This window comes from Zootoca vivipara, chromosome 2 (genome assembly GCF_963506605.1).
Source record: "Zootoca vivipara chromosome 2, rZooViv1.1, whole genome shotgun sequence".
Lineage (NCBI taxonomy): Eukaryota > Metazoa > Chordata > Lepidosauria > Squamata > Lacertidae > Zootoca > Zootoca vivipara.
In genome coordinates, this window is record NC_083277.1 from 19,685,834 (window position 1) to 19,702,508 (window position 16,675).

At 48.2% G+C, this 16,675-nt stretch overlaps 1 protein-coding gene across 2 annotated transcripts in view; it reads right to left on the bottom strand.

The window, feature by feature from the left end:
• Positions 1-15,325, bottom strand: part of CAMK1 (calcium/calmodulin dependent protein kinase I) — a 54,229-nt gene extending 38,904 nt beyond the window's left edge. Inside the window, exons 1-2 of one of the 2 annotated variants that reach the window (XM_060271243.1) lie at positions 15,144-15,325; positions 2,568-2,738 (exon numbers count right to left, since the gene is read on the bottom strand). In XM_060271243.1, the coding sequence (XP_060127226.1) occupies positions 2,568-2,653 (86 nt within the window). In that variant the 5' untranslated portion in view covers positions 2,654-2,738; positions 15,144-15,325. Of the gene's footprint in view, positions 1-2,567; positions 2,739-3,578; positions 4,285-15,143 lie in introns of those variants that run through there. The other variant, XM_060271244.1, reaches the window with a different exon arrangement.
• Between the last annotated feature and the right edge of the window lie 1,350 nt (positions 15,326-16,675).

Consider the following 16,675-nt stretch of genomic DNA (forward strand, 5'->3'; position numbering starts at 1 on the left):
GTCAGATACGGAGGTCAAGGAAGGGTTACCCCTTGCTCAACGGGAGAAATAATCCCCACTTGACCCCAGACTTTCACCTGGATACGCCTTGCCTCTTTTGCATAGCTATCACCTAAACCCTTTCACAACTTCCCCAGAAAACATACATAATAATGCCTTAGCTCAGGAAACCCTGAAGCAACAGCAATTGCACATTTTCGCTCCAACCCCCTTCCTTTTCCCTGCCCGAAGCGCTCCCCCCCCCTCCCAAGAAGGAGACTTTCCGATTCTAAAACCTTCTTTAATTCTACCTGATTGCCCTCCACCCAACTGTCTCCCGCCCTTTTCTTGTAATTGAGTAACATTGGGAAGGAATATTATATAAAGTTGGAAGCTCCCTTTGTTCGGGGTTCTTCTCGCTCAGTCTTGCCACGCGAGAGAGGAACCACTGTTGCAACAGCTTTTTATTTTGTCTTAGAATAAATCGTCTTGCTTTTTAGGAAGTCCTGGTGTGGTCTCTGTCATTTCGCTGTCAGTAAGAGCTCCTAATTTGTACCTCTTGCTGAGGTTCTTGGACTCCTCCTGGGTCAGAACCCTTACTTCTCTGGGTCTTCAAGGCCACCCCAAATTCCTATTTCACCTGGCTCCTATATTTTAGACCAGGCATCCCCAAACTGTGGCCCTCCAGATGGTTTGGCCTACAACTCCCATGATCCCTAGCTAAGAGGACCAGTGGTCAGGGATGATGGGAATTGTAGTCCAAAACATCTGGTGGGCCGAAGTTTGGGGGTGCCTGTTTTAGACAGTCTCCTACTGGGGCATGAGAAGTTAAGAACCTAAGGGGAGCCCTGCTGGTGCGGCATAACCCAGCATCCTGTTCTCATGGCAGGAAGTCCCCAAACAGGAAATGAGCTATCAACCAGCTTCCCCTGCTCAAGTGGAACAGAAGGCAGAAATCAATAAGAATTCATCAGCCGCCTCGTGGACGCCTAACACATTTTTCAAAAATTGATCAGGTAAACAATACTAGGGTTATTATCTCTGATGGGTGTAGCTCAGGACTGCACAAAATATAAGTGGTTGTGTTTAGGTATCATTATAAGCTATGGTTTAGCTCAACAATAAGAGCCAAACTGAATCTTGGGAGGTCTTTAAGCAGAGGCTTGACAGACATATGTCAAGAATGCTTTGATGGTGTTTCCTGCTTGGCAGGGGGTTGGACTGGATGGCCCTTGTGGTCTCTTCCAACTCTATGATTCTGTGATTCTATGATTCTATGAAATGGAGTCGAGAGTGAATTTCATGCTCTTTATTCGGCTTGTAGTAGCAACTGAAGAATAAGAAAAGAATGGCTCTTTACCCCAAAGTCTGCGTCTGCTTATATACATTATTTACACAATGGCCCTTGCGTGATTAGCTACTTTGGGGCTGCACCTGTAGGCTAATCAGGTTGCAGATTCACTTCTGCCAGCAGCCTGATTGGCTGCTCCTGCAGGCCAATCACGTTGCTGATTCACTTCCACCTGGAGCTGGATTGGGTGGCTCCTGCGGACCAATCAGACTGCTGCACTCTGGATCCTATTGTTCTAGGATTCAACTCAGTACATAACACCAACACTCCCTGTTCTCTTCGTGTGCTCTCTTCCTCATCCAGCATAGCCAGGAGAAGACGAACGGAGGCTTCTAATTTCAATTAACCACAATCACTGTTACGCTCAAACCCTAAACTGTGATTAATCTTAATGATGGCTTGGTGAAACGAGACAGCTTCATAAGCTATTACTTGAAGTTGGCTGGTTTCAAAACAAACCATAGTTAAGGTTAAGCACAAGATGTGGTTCATACAGTAAAATTAAAAAGCAGAAGCAAAATATCCCAAGCCCCTTCTTGCAGCTGTGTCAAAGGAGAAGCATGTGGCCCCAGGGGAAGGTAGACTCACTCCCACCACAGTAAACCATGGCAACCACTGTGACTCTGAAACACTTTTTAATTCCCGTTTCATGTAGACAAGGTCAATTAGCTTAGGCTAACAGCCTTGGAATCTTGATGATAGAAACAAGCTCTTAGAACATCAGCTGGCAGAATGTCGAGCAGCATCTACTGCTAGGAGATTTGCAGAAGATGTACACTCCCAATTGTTTAATAACAGAAAGAATAACAAAGGCACCCTCTTCCCTTAAACGAAGAAAACTAAAACGAAGAAAAAAAGCTGCTATTTTGAACCCGGCTCAAGTTGGTGGATCTTGAGGTTTTCATGAAAATAAAGTACTGTGAATCCCAAAAGTCTGGTGACCGCCCACCCCCCTGCCTTAGAGGAGCAGCCCTCACCCAGATATCCCTAATAACCACATGGCTGTGGGGTGTAATGGTTAGGGTGCCAGACTAGGACCTCGGAGACCAAGAATCAAATCCCCACTCATTGCTGAAGATGGTGACCTTGGGACAGCCGCTGCCTATCAACCTAACCTACCTCACAGGGTTGTCGTGAGGATTAAATGGGGGGGGGGGAAGAGAACCACGAGCACCAGCTTAATCTCCTTGAAAAAAAAAGCTGGGATGTAAATGCAATAAACAAACAACGAACTCACGTGCCCAGCACCTCCCGGAATTCATAGATCTCCCGGATATCTTCTGCTCGTTTCTTCCAACTGGGTTCCTCCTCTTCCAAGGGCATGGCTCTTATCGGGCTAAACCTCTGGGCTGCCCTGTGCCCAGCTGTCCCAGAGCAGAGGGGCAGGCAGGTGGAGCAAACTCAGGGCCTAGAGAGGAAGAGCAGGGATATCGGCATTAGAACAACAGGACCGCAAAGCCTGGCTGTGCCATCTTCCTGGAGCTAAGCACCGCCTAGGAGGAGAGCAAACGGGGGCCAACCTGAGTGTTGCAGGAGTGTTACATATTCAGTTTGGTTCTGCTCATCCCATGCCTATGAAGGAAGTGTGTTCACCTGACGCCTTCCAGCAGAAGGCTCTCACACTGTTCAGCTGCTCGGCATCAAAAAATCCAGGATCCGCAAGCCCAAGGTGTGCCACAGCCTTCCCCAGCCAGATGTTTCGGCCTACCGTTTTCCATCAGCCCCAGGAAACACTGCCGATGCTCAGGACTGATGCAGACTAAAACATCTGGAGGTCACCAGTGTCCAGGAAGGCTGCTATATCATCTTTGGTGAAGCAGCTCAGTTTAAAATTACAGAGGTGCCTCGACTTACGAATTTAATCCGTTCCGAAGGCACCTTCGCAAGTCGAAAAATCCGTAAGTCGAAAAGCGCCATTGGAAACGCAATTTCCCATAGGAATGCATTGGAAACGGAAAAATTCGTAAGTCGAAGCAACCCCATCTAAAAATTGGTAAGTCGAAAAAACCCTATCTAAAACCACCGCGGTTTCCGTTCGGATGTTGAGAAATTCGTAAGGGTGCGGCCATTTGCCCCATTCGTAAGTCGAAAAATTCGGTTGTCGAGTCATTCGTAAGTCGAGGTACCACTGTAGCTGGTTTATGAATTCGGGTTATAGAGTCCCCCCCCCAAAGGTTTAGCCCAAGGGTCTGCAACATAGTGCCCTCCCTCTGGATGTCTCCAGACTCCAGTTCTCATCATCACTGACCATGGGCCTTGCTGTCTCTAGGGCTGATGGGAGTTGATAATCCAGCAACATCTTGAGAGCGGCACCAAGTCTTTCAAGGAGGCGGCAGGGGGGTGGGGTGCATTGGCCAGGCCCAAGGGCTTCTTTTGCTTCAGCTTAGGTCGCCCTCCCTCTTCCCAATTCCTCTTCACTTTTGTGCCCTTCAGCATATTGCTCAGGCTTCTAAGCCTGTTTGGTAACATTGCAGTTGTCGCCATGACAACAGCTGTAGCTCCTGCAACACCGAAAACACAGCTCCTTCCTCTGCCTCAACCTCCATCTCCCAAGGGGGCCAGGCTTGCCCCTACTTTTGCACACTCATGCACACCACACACACACACACCCTCAAAGCAGCCTTCTCCAACCTGATGCCCTCTAGATATGTTTTGGACTGCAACTTCTTCTCCTCAGCCAACATCTAAGTTGGCAAAGGCTGGCTTACGGCCTAGCCTTCGTGCTGCGACGTGAGCAACCGTGTTCAAATGAACTTTAAAGTGAGCAGCATTGCAGGTTTCCGGAAAGGCTAAGCAGGAGGGTGTCCATTTCCCTTGAAAGCTTCGCTTTGGGCTCATCCAAACTCCCAGGACCCGGTAGAAACTGGACCCAGTGGAAATGTGGCAGTCTCTCCCAACGTGTGCATGTGTCCAATGTGCAAAAAGTCTGGGGGAAATTGATTTGTTGTACGAGGATGAAAGAGTGGTTTAAAGTTAAAAGTAAAGGTAAAGGGACCCCTGACAATTAGGTCCAGTCGTGACCGACTCTGGGGTTGCGGCGCTCATCTCGCTTTACTGGCCGAGGGAACTGGCGTACAGCTTCTGGGTCATGTGGCCAGCATGACAAAGCCGTTTACCTTCCCGCTTGGAATGGTACCTATTTATCTACTTGCCCTTTGACGTGCTTTCGAACTGCTAGGTTGGCAGGAGCTGGGACCGAGCAACGGGAGCTCACCCCATCACAGCGATTCGAACCACCGACCTTCTGATCGGCAAGCCCTAGGCTCTGTGGTTTAACCCACAGCGCCACCTGCGTTGTACTGGATTTGTTGTACTAGGATGAAAGAGTGGTTTACTTCGCTTTAATTGCACAAACCTAAGTTTTGGGTGGGCCACGGGTGCTGCTGCTCTGGTTCGCCAGAAGCGGCTTAGTCATGCTGGCCACCTGTCCCAGAAGCTGTAGGCCAGCTCCCTCGGCCAGTAAAACAAGATGAGCGTCGCAACTCCAGAGTCGTCCGCGACTGGACCTAATGGTCAGGGGTCCCTTTACCTTTTACACTTCCACTTGCCCTGTGCCCTGAGTGGTTTTCTGCTTTGACCGCTCCTTTCCCAAGGAAAACCCACCATTTAGTGCTAAATCGGAGCAAACATCAAACCTGGAGAAAACCCGAATTGCTGTTTGCTCTGACTGAGTGCTAAAGAGCAGTTTTCTCCGAGGGAAAGCGGCGGGAGCGGAGGAGGAAGTGTGGACAAAGCCTTTGATTTACTTCTGCTCCTTATGCCTGATGCTGAAGACAAGGGCTGCCTCCAGAAGGTCAGTCTTTTTAAGGAGGGATTTCCATTGCATAGCAGGCACTTGGGTTTGCGCACTTGAAGCAGACTAAAATGTTCCATGACTCTGGCACAATAAACTCACTTGCTAAAGATTGGCCTTTTTTTGCTGTTAGGAAAGTGATGGGAAAGACATTAATGGGAAGCCGCACAAGCAATTCAAGATGAAAATGGCTCCCTGCAAACAAATCAGCTCAATAAAGACAGCATTTTCTAACGTCTGCTTCGCACAAGCAAATCAGGATTATTGCTCAACGAACATGCTGCCTGGAGGAGCTCTGGGTTATCAGTCAAAACACAATAAAATCTACTGGGTTGCAGCCAACTGAGGCTGTGTACACACGAATACCTTAAAAACACATTTAAGGTACATTCTTTACCTCAGAGAATTCTGGGCCCTGTAGTTTACCCCTCACAGGGTTACAATTCCCAGCTGCCCTTAAACTACAGTACCCATAATTCTTCGAGGGGAAAGAATGTGCTTTGAATGTGCTATATTAGGCACCCCCAAACTCGGCCCTCCAGATGTTTTGGGACTACAATTCCCCTGACCACTGGCCCTGTTAGCTAGGGATGATAGGAGTTGTAGTCCCCAAACATCTGGAGGGTTAGGTTTGGGGATGCCTGTGCTATATTAAAAAATATAGTGGGTAATGCAGCCTATGTTGTACTCGGAGGAAACCTACTGAAATTACTGGACCTAAATTAGTCATACCCACTCATTCCCAGGCGCCTACTCACAGTATGATTTAACACTGGATGTGATCTACCATTCGCAAACATTTTAAGAAGAGAATTACGTAATGCTGTTCCCTTCCTCCAAAAGCAGGCCACATTCACCCGAGTCATGTGAGGCCACCTGAAGTTCCTCTTGGCTCTGTTTTCTGAAGTGAAAACAGCTCTGTTCACTGTAGCAGACAGAAGTACATGCGGGGGGGCGGGCAGGGGGGGAGAGGAAGTCAAATCTTATTTCTGTAGCATTCAACCAGTCAAATGGGGTTAGGATGTTCATCCTCTTTTTTTCTTTTCTTTTTTAAAGAGAACATTTGTACCCCTGTTCTCTTCCTCGTTTAGGTCGTATCTTCTCTCCCTCCCTGGAAAAAGTAGGCACGTTAGGGATCGAGAGGGAGGGCGATGCTACTTTATCCTTCTTCTCCAATTGTCAGAGCCTCTGAATATCAACTGAAAACAGTAAGAGGGGAGGGGGCTCCTGTGCTCAGGTTTTGCTTGTTGGCGTCCCAGAGGCACCTGGTTGTGAGAACAGGATGCTGGAATAGATGGGCCACTTGGCCTGATCCAGCAGGCCTGGTCTTGGGCCACTCTTGCCATATCATAGAATCATAGAATCATAGAGTTGGAAGAGACCACAAGGGCCATCCAGTCCAACCCCCTGCCAAGCAGGAAACACCATCAAAGCATTCCTGACAGATGGCTGTCAAGCCTCTGCTTAAAGACCTCCAAAGAAGGAGACTCCACCACACTCCTTGGCAGCAAATTCCACTGCCGAACAGCTCTTACTGTCAGGAAGTTCTTCCTAATGTTTAGGTGGAATTTTCTTTCTTGTAGTTTGAATCCGTTGCTCCGTGTCCGCTTCTCTGGAGCAGCAGAAAACAACCTTTCTCCCTCCTTTATATGACATCCTTTTATATATTTGAACATGGTTATCATATCACCCCTTAACCTTCTCTTCTCCAGGCTAAACATACCCAGCTCCCTAAGCCGTTCCTCATAAGGCATCGTTTCCAGGCCTTTGACCATTTTGGTTGCCCTCTTCTGGACATGTTCCAGCTTATCAGTATCCTTCTTGAACTGTGGTGCCCAGAACTGGACACAATACTCCAGGTGAGGTCTGACCAGAGCAGAATACAGTGGTACTATTACTTCCCTTGATCTAGATGCTATACTCCTATTGATGCAGCCCAGAATTGCATTGGCTTTTTTAGCTGCTGCATCACACTGCTGATTCATGTCAAGTTTGTGGTCAACCAAAACTCCTAGATCCTTTTCACATGTACTGCTCTCAAGCCAGGTGTCTCCCATCCTGTATTTGTGCCTTTCATTTTTTTTGCCCAAGTGTAGTACTTTACATTTGATGCTGGGGTTGATGCGAGTGGTGGTCCAAAACGTCTATCTGGAAGGCACTAGGTTGGTGTAGGCTGTGCTCTGTTATCTTTCCACGAGTGGGGAAGAAAGGTTTGTTAAAAGCACAGGGAAGCATTCAAAACATGCAATTCTGAACTGGTACAGTGGGACCTCGGTTTTCAAGCATCTCAGAAGCCGAACGTTTAGGTTTTCAAACGCCGAAAACCTGGAAGTAATTGTTTCCGTTTTCGAACGTTTGACCTCAGAAGTCAAACAGCTTCTGTGGCGTGTTTCTCAATTTTCTCAACTGAATTTTTCGACCACCCATTGCGCCTCAGGTGTCGAACGTTTCGGAAGTCGAATGGTCTTCCGGAACGGATTACGTTCAACAACCGAGGTTCCATTGTACCACTTCAGGGGGCCTGTACCTTTCTTTCTTTCTTTCTTTAATATGTTGTCTGGCTCTGGCTGGACAATACCGGTGTTAAAGAAGCAATAGGACCCGAGGCAGCTCACAACATAAAATAAAACAGATACAACTAAGAACATACAGTGGTATAATAATATAATAATAATAATTTATTATTTATACCCCGTCCATCTGGCTGGGTTTCCCCAGCCACTCTGGGCGGCTTCCAACAGAAAAATGAAATAAAAGAATCTATTAAACATTAAAAGCCATTAAACATTAAAAACAGGGCTGCCTTCAGATGTCTTCTAAAAATCTGGTAGCTGTTTTTCTCTTTGACATCTGGTGGGAGGGCGTTCCACAGGGCGGGCGCCACTACCGAGAAGGCCCTCTGCCTGGTTCCCTGCAACTTGGCTTCTCACAACGAGGGAACCGCCAGAAGGCCCTCTGTACTGGACCTCAGTGGTACCTCGGTTTGCGACCGCAATCCATTCCGCGGAGGTGGTCGCTCGCTGAAGGCACGCTTCTGTGAGTGTGCGAAGCGCCAATAGAGCGCTTCTGCGCATGCGCGAGCTGCGCAGATCGTGAGCTGCACATCCGATGCCGCAGAACCCGGATGCTCGCCAAGGTAGGCATAAACCGAGGTTTGACTGTATACGAGAAATATGGATACTAAGAAGCAATTAAATAAGTAACCCTATTTAAAAGCACTGAGAACACTTATAACTTAAGAAAAATAAAAGTATAACACCCTGCGCCTCTGAAGACCCTGCCACAACAGACAATTAGTGGCCAAAAGGCCTGTTGAAACAAAGGGGGTGGGGAAGAATTTTCTGGCCAGCAAAAGGAAAGCAGAGAGAGAGGGCCATGGAAGGTCATTGCACAATCGGAAAGCAGTTGCTAAGAAGGCCCTCTCTTGTGTCATAAATCCAAACAGGGTGTAACTGTCACCATGGCCAGAGCAGACATCTCCAGGAACAGGCGGAGCTGGCGCACTACTTTTAAATGTGCCCACATGCTCCTGGTAATCAGCTAAACTGATATAACTGCCTGTGAACTTCAAGGATTGGAGTCACTGCCTTTGCACACTACCCACAATCAGGTCAAGCTGTTCATTGATGGAGCTGCATCCACTATGTTCATTGATGGGAAGTGCTGAGGAATTCTAACAAACAAACAACAAAACCAGTGCAGTTTTGAAATCGATTGTTAAAAGCAGCGCAGTTTTTGAAAGGTTCAGTCTGCCATCTTGGGATAAAAATGGTAGCCAATTGTATCCAAACCCAGACCCCAAAACTGATCCCTGATCTCAGGAACCACCGTGGAAAATTTGATTAAGATACCCTTTGTTATATGAAAATTTAACAAAGGGGGGGCAGAGAGAGAGAGAGAGAGAGAGAGAGAGAGAAGCAGAACAATAAATAAATAAATAATAAGAGAAAGAAAAATAAATAATATATGAACAACAAAAACCATCAGCTCACATTAAGCATGCAATAACCGTAATTGCGGCCATAATTAGTTAAACATATAGGTTAGTATAAGCCCTCCAAAGGTTCAAACAGGTATTGACATGAAACTGATGGGTACAAGAACTATGTTCAAATGTAGCCACAATATCTTAAGAGGTGTGCAAATGCACAGACAATCAACTTTCCAAAATATATTGTTATGAGTTTTTGAGTGCGAGACACCCTAAATTCCTGGATTCAGCAAATGTTAGAATTTAATCAATGCTTGGAGTGTTAAAACTGGATGCCAGACACTGCAAGTATTACAATATAAGGCAGGACAGCTTCCCGTGGCAGGAAATTGCCTGGGAGACAAGCCATTAAGAAGGACAAAGGAAAGGTAACGAGCCATTCGGAAAGCCAAAGCAGAGTTCAAAAGTAGACTTTCAGAGCTGGCTGTGAGCTGGCTTAGGGGGGAAAGATTGCAGTCTGTAAAAGTCGGCAAGCTGCAGAGAACCACAGCTGGTGTGTCTTTTTGAATCCAAGGCTACCAACTAGGGGAGAAGCAAGACTCTCTTGGAGTGTCAATGCTGGGAGGCCCTGCATTGTAGGATCAGGTTGCATCATATCATAAAGACACCACAGACACCGCTGTGCCTCGTTCCCAAAAAGAAACACGGACCCTGGAACCGCAGGAATCTCACACCACTCAGATATAGGCGTGGCATGCAACAATATCATAGACAAGGGTACCAATGGCTACTAGCCATGATGCCTATGTGCTACCTCCTGTGTTGGAGGCATTATGCCTCCGAATAGCAAAGATGGGGTTCACAAGTGGGGAGAATGTTGTTGCACACCTGACCTGCTTGGGGGCTTCACAAGGGCACCTAGTTGCCCACTGTGATAGCAGAATGCTGAGCTAGATGGGGACATTGGTCTGATCCAGCAGTGCTCTGGATCTGCTTCCCAGCCAGATCCAGGCCCACACCAATGCTGTCCAAACTCCAGAGGGACACTCTGCCCTCTAGTAGCAGGGATGTGGAACTTTTTTCCACATGTTCTTGTTGGACTGCAACTCCCACCATGTCTAGCTAGCATGGTCAATAGTCAGGGGTAATTTTAGTGAGTCGTTCCTCATCTCTTCATCATATAGCCGGGTTTCTCCTGAAGGTAAAGGGACCCCTGACCATTAGGTCCAGTTGTGACCGACTCTGGGGTTGCGGTGCTCATCTCGTGTTATTGGCCGAGGGAGTCGGCATACAGCTTCCGGGTCATGTGGCCAGTATGACAAAGCCGCTTCTGGCGAACCAGAGCAGCACACCGAAATGCTGTTTACCTTCCCGCCGGAGCAGTACCTATTTATCTACTTGCAGTTTGACGTGCTTTCGAACTGCTAGGTTGGCAGGAGCTGGGACCGAGCAACAGGAGCTCGCCCCGTCGCGGGGATTCAAACCGCTGACCTTCTGATCGGCAAGCCCTAGGCTCCACAGCACCACCCACGTCCTACCTGGGCAGAAATACTTGCGTCATGGCCATCTTAAAAACGGCAACATTAACAGCCCATTTTACATCAGCTTGCATTTAGATGAATTGACACATGATGCCATCAAATGACACTTCCTCCTACCAGGAGAAAGAGCAGCACTATGCCCCAGGCAACCTAAGTGCGGAATCATCCAGCCGAGATAGCTAAGTGCCAAAATGCAACTCTGAAACGCAAGCCAAAGCTGAACATGGAAGGGCTGGGTCTAGTGTTCATGAGTCAGTGTTGTATAATTGCAGATTCCTCTTCACAAAACTGCCTGGAGTTGAAGCCTACATCCGTGGTCAGCATATTATTATTATTATTATTAGTCCCATGTTGACTTGGGCAAGTGCTGAAGGACCAACATACTGGTTCCAGTCCCATTACACAGTGGAAATGCGTCAGTCTCTCCCAATGGGTGCATGTGCCCATGTGCAAAAAAGTCTGGGGGGAAATGGATTTGTTGTACTAGGGCGAAAGAGTGGTTTACTCTGCTTTAATTACACAAACCTAAGTTTTGGGGATGAGCTTGAATGCCTCCTGCAAAACAGAGACAGCTTGAAGGCAGCCTGAATAGGATGCAGGCAAATCCAGGATGCTCTCATGGGGGGTGGGGTGGGGATATGTAATATGTTAAATCACCTGGTCCTGCCAAGCCAAGCCAAGGCACACGCAAAGGCAAGAGAGTTCTCCCCTTCTGCGAGATAGTTAATTACAACTGTTTTGCAAGTCTCTTGGCTTTCACATAACAGAGAGCAGTTGAGGTGTGCATAAGAAGGGGATAAGTCTGCAGCTCTCTGGATCAAACCTGTGTGTGTGTGTGTGTGTGTGTGTGTGTGTGTGTGTGTGTGTGAGAGAGAGAGAGAGAGAGAGAGAGAGAGAGAGAGAGAGAGAGAGAGAGAGAGAGAGAGAGAGAGCGCTTTTCAATTTTGTCGTTGATCACTCTGGGGAGGAAGAGGTTAAGGAGAAAACAGTACACATGCTCAGGGAATGCAGAGAGACACCATTGGGTCAGAGATCTTGCTGCAGGGGGCCGGAGGGGACAAATTGGGATCTCAGGCTGCCAGTTGACCAATGCTACCTTTAACCAAGAGTATTCCAGCACTTTAAAGACCAACAAGCTTTATTATGGTATAAACGACCATGGAGTAAAGTCCGCTTCATCAGGCTTTACATTAGGTAAAGTAAGAAAGACAAGGCAAGCCAGACAACCAGGGCTTGTTTTCCCCCAGCCAGAACTCACTGGAACTCAGTTCTGGCACCTCTCAGGTGGTGAGAGGGTTGCCACTATAAGAGAACGAGAGGAGTTCGTGGTGAGTTCCGGCACCTCTTTTTCTAGCCAAACAGCACCGCAGACAACTAAAGATAGATTTGCAAACGAAGAACTGGCAGGTGGGCAGCGACATCTGGTGAAAAAGGTGCCAGCCTTGAAGGTGTCACAGGACACTGTGTTTGGCTTTGCTCCAACAGACTAACACGGCTGCCTGCCTGGAAATTCATACCCTACAAGTTGCTACAAGGTTAAGAGACAAGGACCTGGCTTCTCTGAATGGCAGCCGCTCTGTAAGGTCTCAGGCGGAACCCCACTGCCTGACATTTTAAAAAAGAAAGAAACTGGAGATGCAGGGGGTTGAAGAACACAAGGACTTTAACATGGCACTACAGAACTAGCTACAGGTAGGTAGCCGTGTTGGCCTGACTCAGTCAAAACAAAATTAAAAAAATCCTTCCAGTAGCACCTTAGAGACCAACTAAGTTTGTCGTAGGTATGAGCTTTCGTGTGCATGCACACTTCTTCAGATACACTGAAACAGAAGCTTTTCCCTGCAAGACCAATTGCAGTCGTTACCAGTCATCAACAGGTTTACCACTCCTATCAGCCAATCACCCATTCCCACCACCCTTCTGAGTAATACCCCTCCCCACCCTCTCACTATGTATAAGGGGCCGGTGACTTCTGTTTCAGTGTATCTGAAGAAGTGTGCATGCACACGAAAGCTCATACCTATGACAAACTTAGTTGGTCTCTAAGGTGCTACTGGAAGGATTTTTTTATTTTGTTATGGCACTATAGACTCTGCTTCCCTTGCGGCTACTCTACTGCATCCCCATCCCAGGGATGTGGAACCTGTGGCGCACCAGATGTTGTTGCACTTCCATGAGACACAGTAAACATGGACCACAGGGTGAAAACCGAGTCAGATCCCCCTGTATTTTCAGACCAAGCCACAGGGGAAGGCCAGAGACGTCAATAAGCTCTCCATCGAAACCTTTGTATCTGGTAAATGGACCACTGCATACGCAGAAGAGGCAGGAAGAGACTCAGCGCTACCAAACGCCATCATCACAGGGACATAAACAGATAGGCGCACACCCCTCTACAGAACCAGGCATAGGGTCACCTACACAGATATACACAGAGAGCCAGTGATAATGCAATATTCTAGACCAACACACACACCCCTCACGTGCCCCATTTGCATTTTCCACCAACTGCAGCATTCGTGCTAATTGTTTGCAGCAGAAATTGCTGGCGGGCATGTTCCCCTTTAGGGGTAGGAGTGGGGTGGATAGGGGTGACTGCAGGGAGATACAATGCAAAAGTGCCATCCTGCTGTTTGCCTGTCTCCGGAGAAAGCAGAAAGGGAGGCTGCAGCAGTGGCTTACAGGCTAGCCATGAATGGAAGCACGGAGTGGAATGGAGCAACAGGAAATCTGCCTGATTCTTATTATTTTTTAATCTCGCCAGATGAATCATCTGTGCTGGCATTAAAAAAAACACAGGTACCCAATTATTATTTCCCCCCCCCAAAAAAAGGAAGTCAGGGGTAGTTTTGAAAATGGTATATGGTGGGGGAGCATGTGTGTGTAAGGAGAAAACACGACAGCAGCACAGTCCAATCAGTGCCCATGATGAGTGTGCAATTACAACAGATTATCCATAATAATGCTACAAAGCGGAAGAATCCTGTTTTCACCAAACACCCAAAGTAGTGTCATTTGCATATTGAGGAAATGAGTAAAAAAGAAGAAGCAATACTTGGATGGAAAAGGCTGGCTTGCCCAAAGAGAGACTAAATGGGCTTCCCTCCCTTATTATTGATAGTATGCGTCCTTTTTATATATTAATTTTTAAAACTACCACTTTCTCAGCTCTCCCTTTTACAACAAGTGTCGCTCCCCCACTTGTTCCACGACACTGTTCCACAACAGGTATTAAAAGGAGAGATATATATATTATGTATGTATGTATGAAAGGCTGTATGCATGGGCTAGAGCTATGCATAAGTAGAGTGTTACAGAATCATTTGGAAAGATCCCAGATTCACCCATATGAGGACAACCGCTACATGGAAACAGGCACCAACAGAAACAAATATGTTCAACAAGTAGGCAAAGAGACAGCCACACGGGTAGCATCACATATACACTTGTACCTTCCCATGGAAGAACTACAATAGACCTACCCATAGAGACAGGTTCATGCCTACAAAACAATTGCATAACATCACAGACAGATGCAGGCAGCTGACAGTGATAACCACATGCTTAGCAACACAATGCACATTTGCATGGAGATAAGCGTACATCAAAGCACAGGGAAGAGCAAGATCTATGCCCATTTCTCTACTCAGACATGCATCATTTATCATTTTTCTTTTTAAAGAAAAAGATTGTGCAGACGGAGAGCCGGGGCAGAGGCAGGCATATTTAGCAACCTGTCTCTTCCTCCCCAGGTGCAGAGAGGCAAAGAAAGGCATGTGCCACTTTTTACGCAGCCGTTCCAGACATGGCATCCTGCTCCAAGGCATGCACAGTGCACAAGTATGTGCATGGAGAGCAGGGTCAGATACAATCACAGGCAGGCAGATATGGCCGCGGCGACTCAGGCACACCTGTGCACCCATTCATACAGTGAGCCATTCATACCCTCTCCACGCACCGGACACACATTCGCACAGGAGATTATGCAGATCCCTTTTGGAGAGAGAGACAGAGAGAGGATTGCACAACGCTGATCCTGCTATGCATGTTTACACTCCTCCCCCTCGGGCCAGCATGCCGAGGACTGGGAGCCTCAAGCAGGTGCAGAGAAACGGCTAAGTGCCGAGATGATGTGCTGCGGAGTGAGAGGCAGGCAAGGCATACGAGCTACGCCAGCTCCCCATAGGAGAAAGGAAAAGGAGGAGGAAGGAAGGAAGGAAGGACCCTCCTCACAGGAGAAGTAGTAAATCGCACGGGCGAGTGCAGACAGCCAAGGCTCACACAGCGCAAATCTGACGCGGTGCAGGTCGAGATCCACGCCGACCTCCCAATCCGCACCCGGGCGAGCGTGCATGCTCAGGAGCGGTAGAGGCAGCCCTACAGCAAGCGCTGGCAGAGGCGCGCGGGCGCAGCAGGCAGAGAAAGGCGCACGGCTGCAGCCAGGGAGACAGACAACGCCGCCGCCGCCGCTGCCGCCCGCCCATTCATCCGTCTCCAATCTGTCCTCGGCCGGCGCAGTCCCGAGATGCCCTCCTTCGCCTTACTTACATGGAGGGATCTGCGGTGGCGGTGGTTCTGCCGGGGCTGTCCCGCTTCTCGAGCTGAGCGCACGGCAGCGGCCCCCTCGGGTCCTCCGCGCCCCACCGCCGCCAGCAGAGATAGGGGGAAAGCGTCCGCCGTCGCGCCCCTCTCCGCCTTCTCCTCCCAAGCTCTGTGCGCGCTCGCCCTCCAGCCACCGGCGATGTCACCGCGAGAGGGCGGAGCTGGCGCCCGCAGGAAGCCAATCCGAGGCTCGGGAGGCGGGAGCTGCCTGGCGACGGGATTAAACCGAAATGAAACGGGGCTGGATGGAGAAGGCGCCGCCGCTCCATTCATAAATACGGAGCGCAAGAAGAGCGCGCACGCTCACACACCGCGGCGCTCTTGGCTACCAGTTTTACAGGCAGGGCCTCGGAGAGGAATTTTATCCGGGGAGTGGTGGTAAAAGAGGGGGGGGGGGCTTCCCTTCTCCAGGAGTCGTTTAGTTTTTATCCGCTACGGTTTGTAACGCCATGAGCTGCAGCCCGTAAGGTCAACATTAGGGTACTATGGAAGACGAGACGGGGTGGAGTAGAGCGCCCTGTTAATTGTCTGCTCTTATTCTCTCTCCAGGATAAAAATAAATAAATGTATATGAGATAAGGAAGCACATTTGATTTAAACATCTTCCTTTATGCTACAATGCACGTAAGAAGGAATTCGCATCGGAACATCCTTTCCTGTTGCAACCCAGATGAGATCCTCAGAAACAAATAATGATAATTGCTTTTTACTCTTTTGAAAAGAGCTTTTCTGCACCTGCTTGAGGTTCCCAATCCTCTGCATGCTGACCTGAGTGGGGTGGGCTTCTGAGTAAAAACAGGCATAGCAGGAAAGGTGACGAAGTGCAGGTCGAGATCCCAGCATCTTAGGGGGCAGTGTGTGTGTGTGTGTGCGTGTGTGTGATCCAATTGCTATTCCAGCAAGATGTTTTTCTCTGCTTCCCACCAAAATACCTCTGTACCTTAATCGCATTGAGATCCAGTTTTGCCCATTAAGGCATCAGAGAACATGTCTTTGACCTCATCTATGTGACAGCTCCCTCGGCCTATAGAGCAAGATGAATGCCGCAACCCCAGAGTCGTCCACGACTGGACCTAACAGTCAGGTGTACCTTTACCCTTTACCTTTATGTGACAGCACTTCCAAATATTTGAAGAGCGTTGTGGTGTCTGTCAGTCTCCTGTATGCTAAATATACCCAGCTCTTCCAACCTTGTCTCAGAGGACTTTCTCGAAGCAGGCTACCTCGAAAGGACTAGTATACTGGAGGAATTTGAAACATTAGCCCAGATATCAAAGGCACAAAGGCATGTACAAGGTGTACAACCGTCCCAAACACTTTAGGATTAACACCCACCCACACCTGCTTGAAACCCACTTGAAACCTGCTCCATCAGATCCCGGGGACAAGACGACCATCACATACATAGGCCGCACAATATTCTAAAACAAACTTTTAACAAAACAAAACAAAAAAGTGCTATAAAAATCTGATCTAAT